Source organism: Curcuma longa, chromosome 10 (assembly GCF_044706935.1).
Source record: "Curcuma longa cultivar G26 ecotype Majalengka, Jawa Barat chromosome 10, ITB_CL_G26_1.1, whole genome shotgun sequence".
Taxonomy (NCBI): domain Eukaryota; kingdom Viridiplantae; phylum Streptophyta; class Magnoliopsida; order Zingiberales; family Zingiberaceae; genus Curcuma; species Curcuma longa.
The window spans coordinates 6,358,175-6,381,929 of NC_133870.1; the positions used below are offsets into that span (position 1 = coordinate 6,358,175).

General features: G+C 35.9%; 2 protein-coding genes, 2 long non-coding RNA genes and 1 other non-coding gene across 5 annotated transcripts; 3 read left to right on the forward strand and 2 right to left on the reverse strand.

Annotated features, from left to right (window-relative positions):
• The first annotated feature begins 2,531 nt into the window (after positions 1-2,531).
• LOC141836701 (microtubule-destabilizing protein 60-like) lies at positions 2,532-7,534 on the forward strand. Its single transcript, XM_074724217.1, has 9 exons — positions 2,532-3,316; positions 3,509-3,581; positions 3,677-3,754; positions 4,617-4,736; positions 5,938-6,036; positions 6,174-6,233; positions 6,321-6,415; positions 7,246-7,311; positions 7,436-7,534. Exons 1-9 carry the CDS (start codon positions 2,532-2,534, stop codon positions 7,452-7,454), a joined length of 1,395 nt encoding a protein of 464 aa, XP_074580318.1. The 3' UTR covers positions 7,455-7,534.
• A 2,139-nt stretch (positions 7,535-9,673) lies between these two features.
• Positions 9,674-16,146, reverse strand: LOC141835874 (origin of replication complex subunit 1-like). The gene is given in 18 exon segments (XM_074723268.1): positions 9,674-9,942; positions 10,133-10,206; positions 10,351-10,434; positions 10,559-10,635; positions 11,407-11,502; positions 11,694-11,764; positions 12,075-12,207; positions 12,394-12,572; positions 12,658-12,715; positions 12,852-13,013; positions 13,086-13,208; positions 13,347-13,446; positions 13,529-13,680; positions 13,771-13,896; positions 13,995-14,147; positions 15,176-15,311; positions 15,439-16,010; positions 16,012-16,146. Coding segments are annotated over 17 exon segments (2,421 nt in total). The 3' UTR covers positions 9,674-9,942; positions 10,133-10,142.
• LOC141836787 (small nucleolar RNA snoR28) lies at positions 14,010-14,087 on the reverse strand. Its single transcript, XR_012602503.1, has one exon. It is a non-coding gene; the product is annotated as a small nucleolar RNA snoR28 (small nucleolar RNA).
• A 3,686-nt stretch (positions 16,147-19,832) lies between the features above and the next one.
• On the forward strand, positions 19,833-20,597 carry LOC141835880 (uncharacterized). Its single transcript, XR_012602430.1, has 3 exons — positions 19,833-19,940; positions 20,077-20,212; positions 20,324-20,597. It is a non-coding gene; the product is annotated as an uncharacterized LOC141835880 (long non-coding RNA).
• A 12-nt stretch (positions 20,598-20,609) lies between these two features.
• On the forward strand, positions 20,610-23,157 carry LOC141835879 (uncharacterized). Its single transcript, XR_012602429.1, has 5 exons — positions 20,610-21,347; positions 21,468-21,555; positions 21,640-21,723; positions 22,562-22,636; positions 22,829-23,157. It is a non-coding gene; the product is annotated as an uncharacterized LOC141835879 (long non-coding RNA).
• Positions 23,158-23,755: the final 598 nt, after the last annotated feature.

Genomic DNA, 23,755 nt, shown 5'->3' on the forward strand with positions numbered 1-23,755 from the left:
CTCACTGTCGCTAATGCTATCACATCTGTCAACCACTGACCACCAACAATAGACAAGAAAATGACCCAAAACCTCACTAATTAATGAAAAACCACTCTCTAATTCATGCATTTCAAAATCAAAATACCGTGGTGTTATTTTTGAAGGTTCAATATAATTTAATGTTGATTTTTAAAATTTAATTCCGTTGTGTTATAAAGTTCAATTTTGAAAATTGAATACCATTTCAGCATTGATTTTCAATTTTTAGCATTGTTTAATTCAAAATATTAGAATATTATGGTGTTGATTTTAAAGGTTTAATATAATTCTATTGTATTATAAAGTTTAAGAAATTAAAATACTATATTGTTAATTTTGAAGATTCCGTACCATTTTGATGTTGATATTTAAAATTTAACATCTTTGTATTATTAATTCAAGAAATAAAAATACCGTGATATTGATTTTGAAGGTTCAATACCACTTTGATATTGATTTTTAAAATTCAAGTATATTGTATTATAAAATTTAAGAAATCAGAACACTATATCGTTGATTTTAAAAGTTCAATATTATTTTGTAGACACTCTTTGATAAAAAAAAACCCTTTTGAAAATTTTAAAACTTTAGATGCGTTGGAAAACATAAAAAAATCCACATTAATTTGGTGTTTCTTTTCATTTGTTGGGATTGAATTGAATTCCTAAACGAGTTGGGCTTTTGTTTTGACTCAATTTAGTATTGAGTATTGAGTAGTTGAAAGAATCCACTAAGCTCTAACAACTTATAAACTTGTATATGGAACATCTATTAAAACAATATGATTCGATTACCAATATATTGCTCACTTAAATATTAATCTTTTTATTTATTTTTTTGAAATTAAAGTAAAAAACTCTGAACCGTCAGTCTCGTTAGATAAGGTGTGAAAGGTTAATGAGCAGATTCATTGGCAAAAAAAAAAAAGCTGAAACTTCCTTTTATTTATTTATTTATTTATTTTTCTTTGTCGTGGATTGGTTTGTCTCCATGCTCGAAAAGTTATAAAGCGATCATGATTCATGAATCTGTGGACACATTCGCCGTAATTTTTGCACCAATAATATTTTTTCCTGCCTGAATTTGCGAAACCGAAGAATTATTCATAAATCTTCATTAAATCTTAGCAAAATAATGATTAAGAATTTTTTTCATGCCTAAACTTTTTTTAAACTAAAATTAAAAATCTCCATCATCATTGATGAAGTCCTTTTCACTTTTTCGAATGCGATTAGGAGACAATCTATAAGAGAAATCTCTATTAGGATATCCCTTGTTATTCATTTGCGAGGCAAGTTGGGACCAAAAAACATGTGGAGTGTTTATGTTGAGATCGTTCTCAGGACACATCACCGTTCACTCAACGCCAGAGTTGACCTCGCGATGATGAAGGAGACCATGAGCTACCGCGATCCTGCAAGTACAAACACAATGAGATGGAAGGCTAGGAGTGTTCTAGTTCGACCACTCCGATGCTCAAGTTAATTGTCGGAATGAGGGGAGAAGAAGAAGTGTAATTAGAAGAGTGTCGTGAAAGTATATGTATGAGGGCATGCGTACTTGCATGTGCAACGAAGGAAGATTATATAGAAGAAGAAGTGAGAGAGTTATATTGGTCTGTATTGTCGCTAATTAAGGAGAATATTGGTGCGACGAGATTTTGTCAGATATGTCCCATCAATATGTGGAGAATATTTTATCATTTTCATAATAGCCTTAAGTCACGTCATTTAAAACCATACTGTCACACTATGATAACAAGGTGCAAATTATTATGTCACATAATTAAATTTGACGATGATTTGACTGATTGATAAAGATAAGAAGGGGAATCAGATCTGTTGTTGGGCAAGGCGAAACTAGCTGGCGGAGAAACTGGAGTGGAGTTCGAGCTTGATCGTGTTTTCGCCGAATCGAGAGCTAGGGCTCTTGCTCTTGGTACCTTTGACTGTGCTCTAGGGTTTAGGTAGAGTGAGGCCGAGTCAGGCAAAGCGTGGCTAAGTCAAGCAAAGCGTAGTCGAGTTGGGAGTCAAACTCTCGAGTGGGTGGTTGAGTCAGAATGAGTTAAATATAGGATCAGTCAACCTTCTGTCCGATGTGTCTTGACCTTAGGCGAGCAAGTCATAACACCCATATCAGTACTCATGAAAACTAACCATATTTAAACTTGGTCGAAACATAAAGATTACAACTTAAAATCCCTGCATTGTGTTTTAATTAAGCATTCGGGATGAATATTATGAATGATGATGTCACACAACTAATTATTTATTTTAATTGAATAGAGACGTAATTAAAAAAAATATTTATTTATTTGGAATTTGAGATAAATCGTGAGGTGAAATAGAAATTTCCGTTCAAAATCCTGCTTGCCGAGGGACCCACTGGGAACTAGCCGTTGCTACCCACCCCGCTCCGTTATCAGAGTGGTCGGCCTGCTTCGGGGGACGTGACGAACCCTATCGATTTCCGATCGCGTCCTTCTTCTCGCATTCCTCCTTCCTTCGAAGATGGCGGCGACTCCGTCGAAGAATCTGCAGCGATGCCGATCTCATCTGTTGGAGGCACCGATGGCCTCGGAGAATCCCGATCCCAATATCCCCCCGCCGTCTCCTCTTTCCGCGCATAAACCTGCGAGGTCTCCGGCGGTCGGATCGGACGAGTCGAAGGGTTCAGGGAGTAAGACTCGCGGTCGGATCTTCGATCCGCCGCCCGTTCCGGGGCGAGCGAGGAAGTTCATCGTCGCGAAGAAGAGCTCCAGGAGGGCGGGGAACGGGATTGACTTCGAGAAGTGCCGAAAAGAGGCTTATGAGACCCTCCGAGCGTCGCAGGAGGAGTTTTTAAAGATAAACCGATCTTATGGAGTGGCCGGTGTCGTGAATCCTGGAGACGTTGAAGCTGGCGTGTCCGTTGATGGAAACAATAAGGAGGAAGTGAATGGAACGAGAGAGATCTTGGATTCAGGGACTGAAGACACTGAAGATTGTTCAGAGGCGAGGAAGTTGAGGGATTTGGTGAAGGAGGAGGCACCCGAGCCTGTATCTGGTCGCGTTAAGCATCTGGTAAAGGCATTTGAGAACTTCCTTTCCATTTCAAAGGATGATGATGCTGAAAAGTCAGAAAACGGAGATCTGAATGCGATGAATTGGACATTGCCAGGCTTACAGCAATCAAGCGAGACTGAGGCAGCGGAAACTTCATTTGCATATGTTTTTTCTTCATCAGAGTTTATACCTTCTATAAAACCTGTTAGGGAGCCGCAGTTGAATTCTTTGGTAGATGAAAATGGTGAAAGGTTAGAATTCTCACATTGCATAAACATGGTGTGTTTTTAGACGTATCAGTTCTAATTTTTTGGTAGGTGGCATCGGTGATAGGCTGGAACTCTTAAACTCTAGAAACTTTATGTTTTTTATATATGTAGTTTTTACTTGATGTTTCTGTCACTACTCAAAGAATTCAACATTGTCGACCCAATTGGTTCTAGGCCGAGCTTGGGGAGAGGGACATCTGGTGAAGGAAGGATCAAACGTAGTGTAAGAAAATCTTGTATCCTACACGTAATAATTTCAAAATGTGTAGAGATGTTCTTCATATTTTGCTTTAGAATGTCATGTATACAGGTTCTGACATGAAACTGGTGTATTCTTGCCAGAGCTCTGATAGTCTTAGGAGGAGCTGGGATAAGATGCTTAAAGTGACAAGCCAACATCCATTCAAGCTCAGGACCGAGGTAGGTTGCTAGATCAATTTTGTTAGCGAAGAATAAAAAATTCTCTGGTTGAAGTAAAAATAGTGTTATTTTTAAAGCCTGGAAGCGGGCACTGATCAGGTGCTTGGCCACTACTTACTGTCTTGTTTTTCCCCAAACAATGAGACAGAAATGACAGGATATCCCTGATCAATGATTGTCTCCTGTATTTATGTAAATCCTCGTTCCTTTACTATTAATTCTTGTCTAAAGGAACTTTGTATCTTGTATGATGTGATTTGCTTTGGGTTCAGTTTCGATAGAATTGCAAAATATTTGAAAGTTAAATGGTTGAAAGAGTTATTTTTAATAACTCGTAAAAAGTTATTGTAGCTGTGGTTAGAATGCTTAAAAGAATGCATGAGATTACTAAAAAAATAAAACAAAATAAATACTACTTAGATCAATCATGTGTAGTTCCAATATATGTTAAAATGAGAAAATAAGCAAGATAGCATGAAAATGCGCAAGCAACAAATAAATTCTATAATTAGATAAGTTGAGTAGATTAAATTGAATTTATGAGGGACAGGGAAAGATCAAATTAAATTCTAGTTTGTAATATTTCCAGTAATACAGTCACTTCATGTGATTGGGGCCATCACAGTTTGTTTGTTTTCTATTTGTTTATCTAATAGAGCACCCTCCAACTAACTCTTGCAATGAGTGCTTGCTAGCTAACAGTCTAATCCAATGATCTGAAAGGTGTTTTTAAGTTGATCTATGTTTTCTGTTCCTTTAATACTTCAGGATGTCAGATAAACTTTACAGATTTTTTTCTTCAATTGAATGTTGATCTTGTTTTGGTTAAGCTTCATAAAAAAACTATATATTCTCTTTTTAGCAAAGAGGAAGGATTAAAGAAGAACAATTTATCAAGAAAGTGAAAGAAATGTTGGTTGAGGAGGAGAAGCAACGTATACCTATTGCCCAAGGCCTTCCATGGACCATAGATGAACCAGAGGTGACAAACTTCAAACTTAATGTTGACTTTCATAACAAGATTACTGTTCAAAGTTAAGCAGAATGTAACGTGTGTGATGCAAATATATTCAATTGATGAGTTTAATCTTTAGATATTTCCTTTATTTACTGCTCTAATCGTGATTGCAAAGTATGAAGAAGCTTGTGAAATTTATGACTAACTAATAGTGGGAAGGAGACCACCAGCACTAAATGTTCAATATTTCTCTCCCAATAGGAGACCACGTTGAGAAAACTTTCCTATGTATAACCATCTTAAAATTCATACTATAAAAATTTTTCAATGTAGGAGAACAAGCTTCAACTTCTGAAATTTATATTGAAGAGTGTCTCCTTCGCACTTGACAAAAGGACATACCTGTCCAATGTAGTGGCAAAGGACAGTCTCATCAGGATAAATCAAAAGTTTTTTATCTTGACCATAGAACATGTTTTTAGTACTTGTTCGTTTGTTACCTTGCCATATTCTTTAAGCACGCTGATATGCAATCAATCTTTTATTTTGAAGTTTCTATGAGATACTCACTATAGCCTAATAGTTCTTACCTAAATAAACATCTGTTAGGAGGATATTTAATTAGATAAAATGTTGTGATTTTGTTTACACTTGGCAAGGACCATACAGGAAAATAGAAATAATGAAAATTGAGGAATGCTTCATTCCAGCATATCTTTGTATGTGCTATTTTTTTTATCTGCACACGGCTACTATGTTACATCTTTCATCAAGATTAATAGAGGCAGGTAGATTGCACCTAAAGTTACTGTCTTCATTGTCAATTTAGATAGGATGGAAGATATTAAGCGTCTTCACAAACATTAATTATTTATTGAACTATTGGATCAGTTATGTCTGGTCTAATTGTTTGATCTATTCATGTTTATTTGTTCTAGCATCAACAAACTGAGCCACTGTAGATACCATTCAATATTGATGGAAGTGAATCATTTTGTTTAATGTAGCCTTTAGTTTTGTATTCTTTTGGGGAAAACACTATCAGAATTGCACTACTTGTGGACATTATGTAGTTTTATGAAACTCCAACTAAATTTATTATTGCAATCATTAACCGGTTGGATAATTTTCTTACTCCAATAGTTAAATATCTAATTCTACATTTCTGTAAGTTCTTTCTTTCTGCTAACCTACAATATTTCTGATATAGTAATATGTCGTTTAGATCTTGTTGAAGCCCCCCATCAAAGAAAGCACTGAACCTCTAGACATTGTTTTGCACAGTGATGTCCGTGCAGTTGAAAGGGCTGGGTTTGATAAATTTGTAAGCTTTCTAGACTCTGCTATCATCAGCAAAAAAAAAAAAAAAAAAACTTGAGCATAATTCCAGTAATATCATGTAGCGCTGAAGCCAATATACATCACTAAGCTTTCTTTGTTGCTTACTCTACTATTCATCAGGTAGCTGAGCGACTGAGCTTTGCTGAACAACTAAGATTAGAAAGGGAGATGCAACAGAAGGTTTTTTTCTCTCTCTCTTTCCCCTTAACATTCATGATTTATCATGAATCCAAAAAATTGTATGCTTAAATATTAAATATTTTATAGTTTGAGGAAGAAGAAGAAATACGGAGGCTCAAAAGAAAGCTTGTGCCTAAAGCTCAATCGATGCCATACTTTGATCGACCCTTTGTTCCTAAAAGGTAAGTTTACCAAAAAACTATGCATCTCTTTTCCTAATATTTTTTTGATGCATGTTAGCCAAATTTCTCCAAATTCAGATTACTGCACCATCTTATTGTAACCAAATAGAAAGTATTTCTTAATTTTTCTGTTTGGTGGCTAAGCATCATAAAGCAATCTGCTAAAATTCCTGATCGCACACTGAATGCAGTAGTTATTTCCTTTTTCTTTTTTTTTCTTTTTTGTCTGCCAAACAAGTATCATGAATCCTTCCACATTATAAATTCAGTAGGCATTTGATAATGAAAATGAGATGGAAGTGATGAATCCCATCTAGAGATGCATTATTTGGTCCCTCTGAAATCTTGTAGTGTAGTGAGCCACACTTGTGAGGCTGATGAGAACATATACAGGAATTCTTGCAGCTGGCCACAAATTGAAAAACCGAACTAAACTAAACCTAACTGAAGTTCTCCATTCAGTTTGGCTTCCTTGAGAATAGTTTGGTTGAGTTTCAATCTAACTTAACAACAGCTAACCATTTATAGTTAAACAAAAAAAATTCAATTCAGTTCAAACTTCATATAAGATTTTTTTTTTTTTAATTTGGGTTGTTTCTGTTTATTACAATAAAATAAAATTATCCTTTTGAATGGAAAAGAGAGACATCCTTAACTTACTGTTGTTTGTTATCGTTTCATTATATTTTGCTATTCTCTTGTTCTTGACTCTTTTTTCATATCATAAAAAGGTTGGAAAAGAGAGACATCCTTAACTTACTGTTGTTTGTTATTGTTTCATTATATTTTGCTCTTCTCTTGTTCTTGACTTTTTTTCATATCATAAAAAGGTCAGAAAAGCCTCGCACAATCCCAAAGGAACCAAGTTTTCGCATCCACCCAAAAAAATCTTCATGGTAATTATTTTAGCCAACAATCATTTCATTTGTCATGTTTTACAATTATTTTCGTTGAAGATTACAGAATGATTGACTTTCATATGCTATCATACTCAATGATTCTTTCCTATCTCATCTCCAGTGCTTCGAGGTTCAAATAACTCGAGCCAAGCTGGTTGAAGAAGTTTATCCTGTTTCATCAATTCATACTTCAGTATCTTCTGTTCATCCTATTGCTTTAATAGATTGAGGTTGCAGCCAAATGGAAATTGCTTGATTTGCACCGCAACTCCACAAGACATTGTACATACAAGAATTCAGTACATTTTTTTTCCTGTCCCAAAATTCTTCCGAATATTATTTTACTTGAAGGGGTTAGATGAAGAACTTCCCTATAAGATCTTTTTGTTCCTCAACTTGTGCATGGAGTTCTAGTGTTGTAATTTGTAAAGTTTTAATGTTTTGTCTTTGAAACATGTAGTTGAGTTCATAGCACCAAGGAAATTGAAAAGGTTGGGGATTTGTTAGTGTATAGTTTCTGTGATCTAGCATCTACGCTATTTACAAGAATGTTACCTGATTTATGCAAGCACTTACATGAATCTCAATTACGTGGGACGAAAAATCTAGAACGTTAATTGTTAGACAAGGAGGCGCGTGCTTTTGAGTTTATCTTGATGATCGGTGGAAAATTTTTATTGAATCGGATCGATTATCTATAAGATTAATTAGATCATAAAAATTAAATACTTGAATTATTTTCCTCTAAACTATATATTATATGGTTAAACATGTAGTTACAGTTCTTTGCTAATGTGTGATTCGAAATTGAAAATAATTTGGCCAATTATGTCTAGTATACTCTTGATGGTTAGATGACAGATAGATACAAGAGAGCAATCATCCTTGAGGACATTAGTTATTGAAAAATACCCCAAAAACTATGATGCGATAATAAAAAATAAAGACTCGCCTAGAGCACATGAACTATTAGCTAGAATCCAACTGCGTTTTCTAATTTACTACAATCACATAAAAAACTAGGAGGAGCTGGGTAGGCAGGTTTAGGAGAGGGGAATGGGAATAAAATCTATTTCATTTTCATTCTTAATGCTGGGTAGACAAGAATGGAAATCAAAATAAGGATTTGATATCCCTGATTTCATAACCTACCCCTCCCCTGGTTATCGCTAAACTCATTCCCTTAATCCATTCTTAAAAAATTCTAAAATCCTTATTTTCTTTTTTGAAACTATTTTTTGTATATTAATTTTAAATAAATAAATTTAAAAGAATTTCTTTTACTTTCCCTCTCAAACGGCAGACATTGTTTATTTACTCTAAGAAAATCAATGCTAAAAAGTTATTTTCAAACTTTTTTTTTATGAAATAAAATCAATCGGTTTGCAACCAACGTGCATATGCGAATCAAATTGAGAATATATTTTGTTACTTTACTCAGGCAAAATATAAAAAAGCACGCTTTGGTAAATGCATTTTGGAAATCTGACATGCCAGATTTTGAACCTTCGGTTCTCACCTATTAGGAAGCTCAACATGACAGGGAAGTTCATGGAGTTGCAAACACTTAATTTAGATTCCAGTGTTCATTTGACCAGCTTCCATATCAACTGTTTTAGTAGTATGCCAAAGCTAATGAGGCTATCAATTGCATTATGACATCAGATATTGTGCATTTTTCTTTTGAAGTTTTGACATATGCGGTTTTTTTTGTAAGGTGAATTAATTTTGCTGTGTTGTTGACTCTACTCTGTTTGTCAAATTCTCCCACTCGTGATTTCTCATTGTCGTGCATATGCTGCGAAAACCTGTTACCATAACAACATGTTGTACCATACTGCACGGATAAATTGTCTAGCCTGAACAATATCGCCTTTTTTTTTATAAATATCCTTGAAGATGGCAGATGTCTTTATAAATATCCTTTAAAATTTATAATACATATTATATTATTAATATTATAATTAATAATTTAATTTAATTTAAAAATAATTAAATATCAATTTAATTTAGTTGTAAAAAATGATTATAATTAAACTAGGGGTAATATAATAAATGTTAAAGTAAGTAATGTATTAAAACCTTCAAAAAAATAAAATTTTGTCTCATCACCTAAGATTAAACCAAACAACATTAAGTTATGTTTTATTCTCTATAACCTTGGTTATGTGATCACGAATGATCCTCAACCAAACACACCCTTAGTAATTTGATACACTAGCCAAAGTTACATCCTGTCTGAGTAATTGAGTTTTTAATCTCAGTCAGCAAAGAAGTTGCTTACAAGAACACACAATTGTTCACATGAATATACCAAATGAAAATCCATACAATAGCACAAAAGCGTTGATTTCTCTTAATAGTTTGATACACTCGCCAAAATTACATCCTGCCTGAGTAATTGAGTTTTTAATCTCACTCAACAAAGAAGTTGTTTACAAGAACACACAATTGTTCATTGAATTTGTCCCTTAAAGTCATCCTCATTGTTGCCGTAGAAGCACAAACTTCATCTTCCTCATCGACTTTGAATTTATTCGGCAATAAGCCATCGCCATTGCCGCAAAAACATGGCTGTACCTCGCTAAGGTGCCAGCATAACCTCAGTTTGCCAATTTTATGGGTGCTCTGATCACACAAAAGAAGAAAATTACATCAATTTGCATCAACACTCTGACGAAGAAACGAAGAACAAACTACCCTTGCAAACAGAGAAATAATATTGCTCGTCGATTCATCCTAGTCAAGGCTCTCAATCGAATCCAAGAAAAAAGAAACAAAACCACGAGGGGCGGAAGTAGATAGTTTGCCATATTACCTCCGTGCACTTATAAATATTTTGCCAACCAGGGTAGTTCCGAGCAGTCTTTCAAAGCTAAAGAAACATCATCACTGCCATTATTGTAGAGCAAATATCACATCAGTTTCAATTTAAAAAAGAAATTAAAACACCTAAGGAACTTTAAAAAAATAATCTCAAAATTATAGATCAAAATTATTTAAGTAAAACTAGTTTTCCAAGCAACAAAAGTTAACCTGGGGAAGTTAAACTGCAACTTTTGCAACCTGTGTTTTGTGGCTTCCTCACAAAGAATTATTCTACTCTCGCCAAGCTTACACCTGTATTAAAACCCAACAAAATTTTGGAAGTTATTTTTATAGGATCAGAAATGAGAACCTCACTTGAACAACATGAGAGCAACTTGAGCATTTTACTATAAACTACATCAAAAGAACATCTTACCCCACTTTCATGATTGTATCCCATTCAGGAGGTGCTACCCCATTGCTTGAGCACATAGAGATAACAGTCGTTGCAATCTGCAGTAGAGTTAACTTTTATTACCAGATATAATTATAGAAAAGTATAAGCCAAATCACAAATTCATATCAGGAACTTAAGAGAATGGCATGCAATGGTGACAAATCAATCTATGCTTGTTTGCTCAAAGCAATTAACACCAGATACTGATTTGTGCTTACTTAGAGGAGAAACTAGAAGAGACTAAGAGAGAGCAAGAAGTTTTAAGGTAAAAGAGAAGAACATAACTATCTTATCTAATTTCCACCATTGCCACTCGTCTAGTTTATTCGGACAGCATTGAAAGAAGTTATTGGTTTTATTAGAGATCCAAATTTCTTTTTTCTATCCATTTCAACCCAATTTTGGCAGAAATGGAACAAGTAACTGGACAAATAATAAATCTCTTCCTCCTCTCCTCTTCCATCCAAATCAGAGACTCGAATTTTCTATTTTCCTTTCTTTTCTCTCCTATTCCATTCCAAGTGAACACATCATAAGTACTACATAAAGGAATGTTATTTACCATATTTCTCAATAATCAATCTAAATTCATTCTTTATCACGAAATTACAATGCAGATATAGCACTGCAAATGAATGAAATAACAAGATCCACAAACTAGAACTTATGACAGCATCATGAATAACAACATAACTTAGAGAAGAAAGGATAATTTATTCAGCTTTGAATTGACACCATTGACATGAAAAAACATAATGCAGTATAGTAGGTGATGTTAACTAAATAAACATGTTAGCTCAAAAGAAAACAATTTGGTAAGAGAAAACCTTTTCAAAATTTGTTTCACCCAAACCAGTTCTGTAGAGCTCACGGACCATAGCCGCTAAAAATATTTTGCTCAGTCCCGAAGAAGTTTTCACGAACTATTGAAAGATAAATATTAGTATAGCTACTTATAGCAATCAGGGAACTATATCTTAAATAATACAGTAAACACAAACATAATATTACCAGGTGCATTTTTGCCAATTCAAGTTCACATTTCCAAATTTATCTTTTCAACGCCCAATATGAAAAGAAACAAAATTTTCCAATGTTGAAAATTGTAGCTTACTTGTATATGTGATTCCTGAAAGACTTCATCTAGGGCAGCTTGGATGTGAGTCATCCCAACTCGCTGTTTCTCTAGCAAGTAGACCAAAACAAATATAAAATTAAATGCACATATCTGGAAAACAAATATGACTATCTCTTGATGCTTTTGGTATAAGAGGGGAAAAGTATCTATATGACAACATATGTCATTCATAACAGAAAGAGCTTATCCAGGATAAGTTGATTGATGATTAATGCTTGGGTATGTCTGGATACTAGAATATTGAAAAGTTGAATGATGCTTCATGGTTACTAGGAACAAGAATTTTAAAGTTTCAACACGTTGTTTCACCAAATTAGCTGAAAACCAAATTCTCAGTTATTTATGCTTATCAAATACCTTTCATCAAATCATCTAGTGAACCCGAAGATTGGTTTGATAACAGTGACTGCTTAAATTGATAATCTGCTATCTCTGCTGCTAGCCTACATATCTGCAAAGCACGCCTGACATCACCAGACATAGCAGCAACCTGATACATGAGAATGCAGATAAACTATTATAATATAAAAGTGTGAACATATATGTTTATAGATAGTGTTACTGAAGGCATTTGAACAAGCGCCAAATGCAAGCAAGGGACTGCTTGGGTTTCAAGAAAATTGTTTCCAACAACAGTTACTCCTTATGAAATATATATATGCTGATCATAAATTACCTTTCTTGAAGCAAACTCAATGGCTTGATCCTCGAATGCATCAAGGCCGTTAAGACGACTTGATATTATTTCTTGCAATTGCTGATGAGTATAAGGCAAGAAACATAATCTCTGAATTCCCATTCTGCTCGAAATGCGAGGCAATAACTTTTCAGGAAGATTCATTGTGTTTGCTATCCCTGAATAAAGATCAACCAAATAAAGTTGCATTTAAAAATCAAGAAAGATAAGAATAATATACAGTCAACAAAAACCATTATATACCTATAACAATAAGATTTGCATGAGGTTGAGTAGGCCAATTGAGAATGTTATACAAGACCTGAATGACAAAAAGAACAACAATTATAAGCTCAAAATTATTATCTAAGAATCATATCATTTTGTATAATTTGTAAATACTTCAGGAATTTTAAGTTAGAACAGAAAGACAGAGATAATCACTACCAAAAATTTACCGATTGGTTTCGTGTCAAAAGAAGATCAAGCTCATCTATGAGTAAAACACAAGGTCGATGCTCATTTGTGTCAGCTCTGGTTCCATTGTTAAAACGTTCATTCAGAAAATGAAGAGCTTTTTTCCACCCAGCCCTGTGACCACTTAGAGCTTCATGAATCACCTGGATTGTGCAAATTCAGTCCATCTACTCAAGATTTTGGAGAAAGAAAAGCAGCAAAGACAAATAACCTACTTTGTAAATATTCTTAGGAGAAGCCAGTTTCAAACCATTAATCTCCACAAATGCATATGGCCTCAGAGTTCCTGCATCAACCTCAGACCTCAAATTCCTCATGACTGAAAGTACGGACATAGTCTGCAGTTTGAGACAGATCAGTGGTACAGAAGCAACTATACAGATGTGGATCACTAAGACACTGTAATAATATCAAAATTTAAAGGCATTAACATGTGCCAAACTAAATACATAGAGAGATGACAAGAATCAAATTACCTTGCCAGTTCCTGGAACACCATGAATATAAAGGCATCGTCCTAAACAGTGTTCACCAGAGATAGCACCTTTGATGAATGCAGTAATTTCTTCCATTTCCCTGGTATATAAACACATATAATCAATCACATACACCCAAAAAAAGAATGTCAGACAGCTAAAATAAATCAGATCATAAATACTTAGTTCTGCAAGGCAAAACTTTTGGCAAACTTGCTAACAACAGCATCCCCTTGGCCTTTTCAAGATCAGTCTGTTTACGGCGTCGTGTGTGCTCAGGGATTGTCTTTATACCAATTTTTTGAAGGCCAAATGTCCTTCCCTTGCATAAGTTCTGAAAAAAGGCATATATTTAATTACTTGTTAGCTTCAAAAACATCAAAGCAATTAGAATGAAAATTGAAAAAGGAAAAGAAAATAATACAGCTGCCATTTCATGCTTCCTCTGACAAGAAGGGTTCAATTTCATAAGTCCTTCATTTTCTGAATCTTCTTCTGCATCAGAATCCTTGTAAACCCAATCCTCATCGCTTTCGACTCCATTATCATTCTGAAAAAGGAGAAAAACTAAAATTCAGGCTTTGTTCATGCAAGAACTGTTAAGTATTTCCCTAAATGCATATTCTATTAAGATCATGAAGAATGTACCTCATTGGCATCATCAATATCTGTTATACGCTTGAAGTTATGCCAGTGAATATCATACTCATATTCACAGTAGAATACATCATCTCCTGCATCTTTGGCTTCATTGTAGGCCTTAGGGTTCATAACATAGCAATGTCGAATGACACACTCCATCTGGAGACATACAAGAGTTTTAAGTTCTTACATCCGATGAAAGAATTAAAAAATAACATCCAAGGGAAGTAGGGTTCTTTAAAACTAAAAAACTGTAAAAAAAAATGATAGTAAGTCAACATGACAGTATTTAATGATTAAAGACTAAGTTTTATCTGAAATTCAGGATCATATTAACATGACAGTATTTAATCAAGATTAAAGACTAAGTTTTATCTGAAATTCAGGATCATATTAACTTACCCATTTCACTTATGACCACGTTCAGTCCAAGTAGGGACATTAACTCTTCGAAATGTTGAGCTTACTTTTCTTTTGGACACTGGCATGATGTGATTATGAACTATTTTGTTGTCATTATACGACCATTATTAATTTTCAATTAACTAAATGACATGGTATCTAAGGAATAACTTATGTTTGGAGAATTAGATAGATGGTCTCAAACTCAAAAATATCAGCTAATTGGGAACATGTCTTAAGCAAAAGGTTATCAGTTCTATTGATTAGATGTTACTGTGACTGACTGATTTATCACTATTTTAAACCTACTGTGAATACATTTTAAGTTAGTAATATGATTGTATGAGCGATTAGGTGCAAAGCTTTCAGTTGATAAAGTGAAATAAATACATATAAATATGCATGTGCGTATGTTAAGATGACAAAGCAATAGGGATAGATGAAAATTAAAGTTCAGCATAGCAAAACTTAAAATGATCTATGTTTCATTAGCATATATACATATTGCATAGAGCACAATGGAGGCATAAAATGCTTTTAACCAATCCTAATAGTTGGAATACAGTAATTTGTTGTTCTTCTTCTTTAAATTCTAACATCATTATGTTTCTTGGTTAATATTGATTGGGTATGGCCATCTTATACAAAGCCACATGCAATACCTTCTTATATGTGTTTTCTTTTTCCAATATCTTTGGAGATTTGTTGATTATTGCTTGTTGGATCAGAATTTTCAGAACAAAGATCCAAGAAAAAACAATTCAAAAAATGTGAAAATTTGTTACCTCGACGTCATTGCAATTATTTGTTCGGTATAGTTCCCTTCTTAAGTTATGAGGCTGTCTCCCAACGGAAGTCTCTTCAGGGATGATGTACCATCTACACTTGAGCCAATAAGTACCATCTGGTTCCCTCCATAAGCTGTTCATAAAGCACAATATTTCCTATTAGTAAACTGACGAGTACGGAGTGCTAAATCAAGCAGAGCCGAATAAGATAGTAAAAGATGCCCAAAGTCTACCACAAATTCAGATGTGTCTAGCAATACCTGTCGATCCGAGCCGCCCAGAGATCACTAGAAAGGAGCTTCTCTTTAGCCGTCCTCCGCACCTTTTTCCCTTTGGATGGGATTGGGAGTTGAACATCCTTTCCCATCTTCCGGGCCTCACAAAAGCCACAGATCCAATCCCCCTCCGGGACTTTCCTAAGCGGCGGCTTCAAGCACTTGAGATGAAACCCTCCCAAGCAGTCATCGCACTCGATCATCACCGTCCCGCCTTCCCGGAAGCAGATCCGGCACTCCTCCACCTCTGGCTCATCATCATCCGATTCCAGCCCCTCCCTCCTCTTCAGGTACACGTCATCTCCGACCTCGAAGACTACTCCGTCGAAGACTACCTTCTTGTAGTAAACTCTCCTTTTGGCGGTCCTAGAAGAAGGTCCGGACCGCCGCTGCCGCTTCAAGTCCGGGGTAAACGGAGACAGACTCGAAACATCTCTCTTTAGGTGGCTCTTCGAGAGGGTTCCCGACCTCCGCTGCTTCTTCTGGTCCGGAGTGACAATCGAAGCATCTGGATGCCACAACGACCGCTTAGAAGCGGATTTGGGAGTGACAGTGGTACAACGGACGTGGAACGGTGGGAGGGTCGGAGGCGGCCGCGGTACGTCGAGAGCGGCGGGGAGGCGCGGTGGACTCTGGCGTCAGCGGAATCGCCGGCGAGGAATTTGAGAGTCTAGTCTGGCGCTTTGTAGCCATCAGCCTAAACCCTTCTTCCCGACGAGGAATTTGAGAACCGGCTGACGTTTTTTTATATCGCTGTAGAATAAAGCCGTTACGAGTATTTCTCAACGGATATATTGTTAAAAAAAAAAAAAAAAAAATCTAAAGGCCCTCTTATTTTTATCTAATTTTTTCATTTAAATCTTAAATTCATTAAAAATTATAATTTTATAATTATTATAATATATATTTAATATATTTTTAAAAATATTTATATTATAATTATTATAATATATTGAATCGATTCATAATTTAAATATAATATAATAATAAAAAGATCGGGTCGGGTCGGCATCTCCAGTTCAACGTAGGTCGGGGTTCGGCCAGCGAAGAATAGTCAACGTAGGTCGGGGTTCGGTCAGCGAAGTCTAGTTCGTACAAGGAAAGTGGATTTCAAAAATCTCGCTACGCAGGAAAGGGGTTGCCTGCCCTGTAAGCGCTAGCGCGCAATCTGGGCTTGCCCTTTTCTCTAGCTTCGTAGTTTTGTTTGCTTCAGATGGATGGTAGAGATCACGCTCTCAGCCGCTTGCGTGTGCTCAACTGTTGCGCGGCCGGTGAGATTAGCTAAGGAAACTAAGAACTCTAATAGGAAGAGTGAGAATTCGGCATGCGATCAAGGAGACCAGGAAGAACACGTAAGCGATAGCGGAAGGCATGCGATCTCAGTGGGCCGAGTGATAACGACGGGACGAGATGTCGGAGATGTCTACGATGGGTTTATCCCCCTACACGGTAGAGTAGAACTTAACTCAGCAAGTGTAGAGGAAAGCCGCAGTCGGTGACGGAGGCTAAAGAATGGCTCGGAGGTTTATCGGTTCAATCAGAAGTGCAAGGCGGAGGACTGGTGTGGCAAGTTGATGAATGAAGGGCGGCAGAATGGGTTGATCGGGTCCGGCTCGACTCCAAATCTGCAGGCCAGCATTACTAAGCGAAGTCTCTTCAAGCGAGAAAGACCGGGCTGGATGGGATTCGACCTTCTAAGACTCGTCTAATAGGAGGATCAGTTGCAATCGACAAGGCAGAAACGGTAGACTTTGAACTATATAGGACCTCCTTCTCAGCCATCCATACAAAGAAGCAAATGAGAGGATCGTAGACTCTGCACGAGACCTCCGACACCTGTGAATCCGGGAGTTTACGGTCGGGTCAAGCTTTATAGATTCATATAAAAAAGGAAGCTTTCCAACTGATGCATTGCCGAGTTCAAAGGAGCCTTAGAAGATTCAAGCTATGCCGAGTTCAAAGTTGCTATGCCGACGAGAGCACGAAACTCAAGCGAGGTCCGGAAGTAGTCTGGCTCGGGATGGCAGAGATTCCCAATCATGGGTTCGATCTGCTGGTTTGCAAATCTTTCCCCTCCAAAGCAACCCGCTAGCTGCTTTATCCATTCTATCTGAAGCAAAGCAAATCCCTGACGACAATCACACTCAATTAGTTAAGCAAGAGGAGTGGCAGAGTTTCCGGAGCTCCGACCCTACCTTAGCGCGATCAAAGCAATCCGCTGCGCTGCTTTACCATCTGGCTTTGCAATCCACTCAGGAATGGTGAACGCATCCGAGCTCTTCTTTCCACTGGTTGGCTATAGTTCACTCTTCTACTGCCTGGCTATAGTTCACTCTTCATGCTCTAAGGTATGGAGTTACTCTTCGAGCTGCGTAGGCGCATGACGGAGGCTCCTCTAGTGACGTACGTAGCCCAGTAACGTGATTCGCCGTGATGTGCACTTCATCTAAACCGATCGACACAAAAACAATCAACACAAATTTCATGCAGCAAGCCATCTCCCTTCGAATCACGTTTACCTTGAAGCCTGCACAGAATCCTCCTTATCTTCTTGCAGCGGCAGCATTCCAGATCAACTTTCAAAATCAACGTAGTGTTCTACAAATTAAGAGACCATTCAAAAGAAAAGAAAAATAATCAAAATAAAAAAATAATTTATAAATTTTAAGTAAATAAATTTATAAATATATAATTAATTAATATAATTTTTATAATATTTAAAAAATTAATTATTTCAATTAATTTGGTTGAAAACTGAATTAATCGATAAAATATCGATTCGATTCAAAAATTTAATTTTCATTGAAAAATTTAATAATTGATTTTAAAAAATTAATTTATTCCATTTTCTATTTAATCAGTTTGATTTCAAATCCGCTCGTTGTGGCATCCAGATGCTTCTATATAAATTGCTTTTCCCCCTCCTCTGACACCGCACCCCCATCCTCTCTTCTCTCTCTCCCACTCAAATGCCGGTTTTAGCTTTTTTTTTTTGTTTTTTGTTTTATTTTACTTATATATATATATATGATTTTTATTTTTTAAATTAATTTTATTTATTATTTTTTCATTAATACTTATATATATATATATATAATTTTTATTTAATTTTATTTTTAAAATTACTTTTATTTATTATTTTTTCATTAATACTTTTATATATATATATATATATATAGCCGTCAAGTTGGGTTAGGCCCGCCGGGTTGACTCGCCCCGTCAAGAAATTTAGATGGATTGGGTTAAAATTTTATCAATCCATTTTAAGATGGGTTGAGGTGGGTTGGCCCGTCTAGGCCTGCGACCCGCGTGGGTTGTCCCGCGGCGGACTTGGGTTGGCCCGCGGGTCGAGAAAGTTTATTTATTTATTTTAAATTTTAAAATTAAAGTATAAAACTTAATGAATTAGTAAGTTTCATCTATTTAAATACAATTTAAACTTAAAAATTATAATTTAAATTTAAAACTTTCAACTTAATCAATTTAAATTATACTTCAAACTTAAAATTTTTAATATTTTTTTAATTTTTAGCAGGCCCGCGGGTTGATCCGCCTAACCCGCGGCCCACCTTGAGTTAGGTTGGGTTGGAGATTTCTCAACCCGCTAAATTGGTAGGTTAGCCCGCCTCGCCATATGATGGACCCGATATGGGTTAGCCCGCCCCGCCATGGGTTGGTCCGTTTGACAGGTCTATATATATATAATTAAATTTTATTAAATTTTATTTTTTTAAATAAATTTGTTTATTATTTTTTCATTAATACTTATATATTTTTTTAATTTTATTTAATTTTTATTTAGTTTTATTTTTAAATTAATTTTGTTTTTAAATTTTAAATTTTATTTAGTTTTTATTTTTTTAATTAATTTTTTAAAAATTTAAAAATAATAAAAAATAAATAAATAAAAAGGAGAGGATAAAAGTGTGATTTAAAAGGGAGAGAGAGAGGAGGTGGAAGGGAGGGGGGCTGTCAGATGGGAGGGGGAAAAAGCAGGTCTCTGCTTCTATTGTCACGGACCAGAAGAAGCAGCGGAGGTCGGTAACTCTCTCGAGGAGCCACCTAAAGAGAGATGTTTCGAGTCTGTCTCCGGTCACCCCGGACTTGAAGCGGCAGCCGCGGTCCGGACCTTCCTCTAGGACCGCCAAAGGGTAGTCTTCGACGGGGTCGTCTTCGAGGTCGGAGATGACGTGTACTTGAAGAGGAGGGAGGGGCTGGAATCGGATGATGATGAGCCGGAGGGGAGGAGTGCCGGATCTGCTTCTGGGAAGGCGGGATGGTGATGATCGAGTGCGACGACTGCTTGGTAGGGTTTCATCTCAAGCGCTTGAAGCCGCCGCTTAGGAAAGTCCCGGAGGGGATTGGATCTGTGGCTTTTGTGAGGCCCGGAAGATGGGAAAGGATGTTCAACTCCCAATCCCGCCCAAAGGGAAAAGGGCTAAAGAGAAGCTCCTTTCTACCGATCTCTGGGCAGCTCGGATCGACAGGTATTGCTAGACACATCTGAATTTGTGGTAGACTTTGGGCATTTGACACATTTTTCACTATCTTATTCGGCTCTGCTTGATTTAGCACTCCGTGCTCGTCAGGTTACTAATAGGAAATATTGTGCTTTATGAACAGCTTATGGAGGGATCCAGATGGTACTTATTGGCTCAAATGTAGATGGTACATCATCCCTGAGGAGACTTCCGTTGGGAGACAGCCACATAACTTAAGAAGGGAGCTATACCGAACAAATAATTGCAATGACGTCGAGGTAACAAATTTTCACATTTTTTGAATTGTTTTTTCTTGGATCTTTGTTCTGAAAATTCTAGCACTACTGTTTCTATCAAGCTCTGCTAATTAGTCAAGGTGAACAATGTAGGTATTGTAATGTTGTAAATGACCTATTGAAAGATAAATATTAGTATAACTACATACAGCAATCAAGGAACTATATAATATATCTTTTCAAGACCCAATATGAAAAGAAACAAAATTTTCCAATGTTGAAAATTGTAACTTACTTGAATATGTGGTTCCTGAAAGACTTTATCTAGGGCAGCCTGAATGTGAGTCATCCCAACTCGCTGGTTCTCTAGCAAGTAGACCAAAACAAATCTAAAATTAAGTGCACATATCTGGAAAAAAATATGACTATCTCTTGATGCTTTTGGTATAAGAGGGCAAAAGTATCTATATAACAACATATTTCATTCATAACAGAAAGAGCTTATCCAAGATAAGTTGATTGATGATTAATGCTTGGGTATATCTGGATACTAGAATATTGAAAAGTTGAATGATGCTTCATTGTTACTAGGAACAAGAATTTTAAAGTTTCAACACGTATTTATGCTTATCAAATACCTTCCATCAAATCATCTAGTAAACCCGAAGATTGGTTTGATAACAGTGACTGCTTAAATTGATCATCTGCTATCTCTGCTGCTAGCCTACATATCTCCAATCTTCGGGTTCACTAGCAGAGATAGCAGATTATCAATTTAAGCAGTCACTGTTATCAAACCAATCTTCGGGTTCACTAGATGATTTGATGGAAGATATTTGATAAGCATAAATACGTGTAGAAACTTTAAAATTCTTGTTCCTAGTAACCATGAAGCATCATTCAACTTTTCAATATTCTAGTATCCAGATATACCCAAGCATTAATCATCAATCAACTTATCTTGGATAAGCTCTTTCTGTTATGAATGAAATATGTTGTTATATAGATATTTTTGCCCTCTTATACCAAAAGCATCAAGAGATAGTCATATTTTTTTTTCCAGATATGTGCACTTAATTTTAGATTTGTTTTGGTCTACTTGCTAGAGAACCAGCGAGTTGGGATGACTCACATTCAGACTGCCCTAGATAAAGTCTTTCAGGAACCACATATTCAAGTAAGTTACAATTTTCAACATTGGAAAATTTTGTTTCTTTTCATATTGGGTCTTGAAAAGATATATTATATAGTTTCTTGATTGCTGTATGTAGCTATACTAATATTTATCTTTCAATAGGTCATGAAAACTTCTTCGAGATTGAGCAAAATATTCTGTCAAGCAATCGGGAAGCACCTCCTAGATGGGATACACTCATGAAAGTGGGGTAAGGACAAAGATGTTCTCTTGATGTAGTTTGTAGTTTTGCCTAAAAGTAACACTGGGAGAAACTAAAGTGTTTAAACTACAGGTGTAAGCTTGGCGAGAGTAGAATAATTCTTTGTGAGGACGGCACAAAACACAGGTTGCAAAAGTTGCAGTTTAACTTCCCCAGGTTAATTTTTGTTGCTCGGAAAACTAGTTTTACTTAAATACTAATTCTGTCTACTAGTTTGCAAAATATCGAACAAGAAACCTGAAGAATGCTAATCTTAGATCCATCTCTCATTTTCACCCTCATTTTTATCATTGAACATATCGGACCCTATCTTATCGCTGAGGTCACCAAGGGGTGACATTCTTGTTCAGTGCTCAGTTGTGGCACAAATCAGTAAAGGTGAACTGGGCTTCCAAATTGCAAATTGGAAGCTCATTGCGAGATGGCTGATGACATATTAAATTGGGTCAGAATCATATTTGCTTTAAGGAATTTTATAATTCATTGCATAGTTAGAACTAGGATAATTTATAAGGCTCATCACTAGCTTGCCTATAGAATGAGATGGGTCTCTTATTTGCTAATTGTAGCTGCACAAATCTTAGCATCCCAGGGTATTGCATAAAAACTAAAGAAACAATACTATTGTAGGGGAATAACTGATTATCGAAGACACTATTATTTTTTGTTTGTTAGATCATCTGACCATTACGTTTGGAAGATGATTTGATGCCACTTCTAAACTATTCTAATGGGACTAGGCTTAAAATCATCCACTTTTGTATGACAGAAGGTTTTGTCATTGCCATCTGGCACATTTTCAAACAGTCCTTGAATGGCATACAAATTAACTTAGTGAAGTGATCAGTGTTTTGAGACTATTGCTAATTGTGGAATATTAATACTCATCACCTGATCTATAATTTTGAGATTATTTTTTTTTAAAGTTCCTTAGGTGGTTTAATTTCTTTTTTAAATTGAAACTAATGTGATATTTGCTCTACAATGATGGCAGTGATGATGTTTCTTTAGCTTTGAAAGACTGCTCGGAACTACCTTGGTTGGCAAAATATTTATAAAGTGCACGGAGGTAATATGGCAAAATATCTACTTCCGCCCCTCATGGTTTTGTTTCTTTTTTCATGGATTCGATTGAGAGCCTCGACTAGGATGAATCGACGAGGAAAAATCTTATTTCTCTGTTTGTTAGGGTAGTTTGTTCTTCGTTTCTTCGTCAGAGTGTTAATGCAAATTGATGTATTATCTTCTTTTGTGTGATCAGGGCACCCATCAAATTGGCAAACTGAGGTTATGCTGGCACCTTAGCGAGGTACAGCCAGCCATGTTTCTGTGACAATGACGATGGCTTATTGCCGGATAAATTCAGAGTCGATGAGGAGGATGAAGTTTGTGCTTCGACGGCAACAATGAGGATGACTTTAAGGGACAAATTCAATGAGCAATTGTGTGTTCTTGTAAGCAACTTCTTTGCTGAGTGAGATTAAAAACTCAATTACTCAGACAGGATGTAACTTTGGCGAGTGTATCAAACTACTAAGAGAAATCGATGCTTTTGTGCTATTGTATGAGTTTTCATCAGGATGTAACTTTGGCGAGTGTATCAAATTACTAAGAGAAATCGACGCTTTTGTGTTATTGTATGAGTTTTCATCAGGATGTAACTTTGGTGAGTGTATCAAACTACTCAGAGAAATCGACACTTTTGTGCTATTGTATGAGTTTTCATGGGGTAGCTTCCAGGGTATAGCTGAGTTGGTTACGATGGAGCAGACTTATAGAAAATGGTAAAAATTCGAATTTCGATGAAGTCGAGCAATATCTTCTTTCGTTGTGATCAATTGTAATTTTTTTATTTATCTTTTGATAAATAATCGTGGGGTTGATCGTGTGGGACCGTTGGGATAACGGATTTCTCTTTTTTGGGGAAGAGTTTTTATCTAGTATATTCATGTGCAAATTTGATGGTCATATTCTCAATTTGATTTGCATATTCACGTTGGTTGCAAACTGATTGATTTGATTTCATAAAAAAAAGGCTTGAAAATAACTTTTTAGCATTGATTTTTTCCTATTTGCTGTTGAAGAGGGAAAGTAAAAGAAATTCTTTTAAATTTATTTATTTAAAATCAATATACATAAAAATAGTTTCAAAAAAGAAAATAAGAATTTTAGAATTTTTTAAGAATGA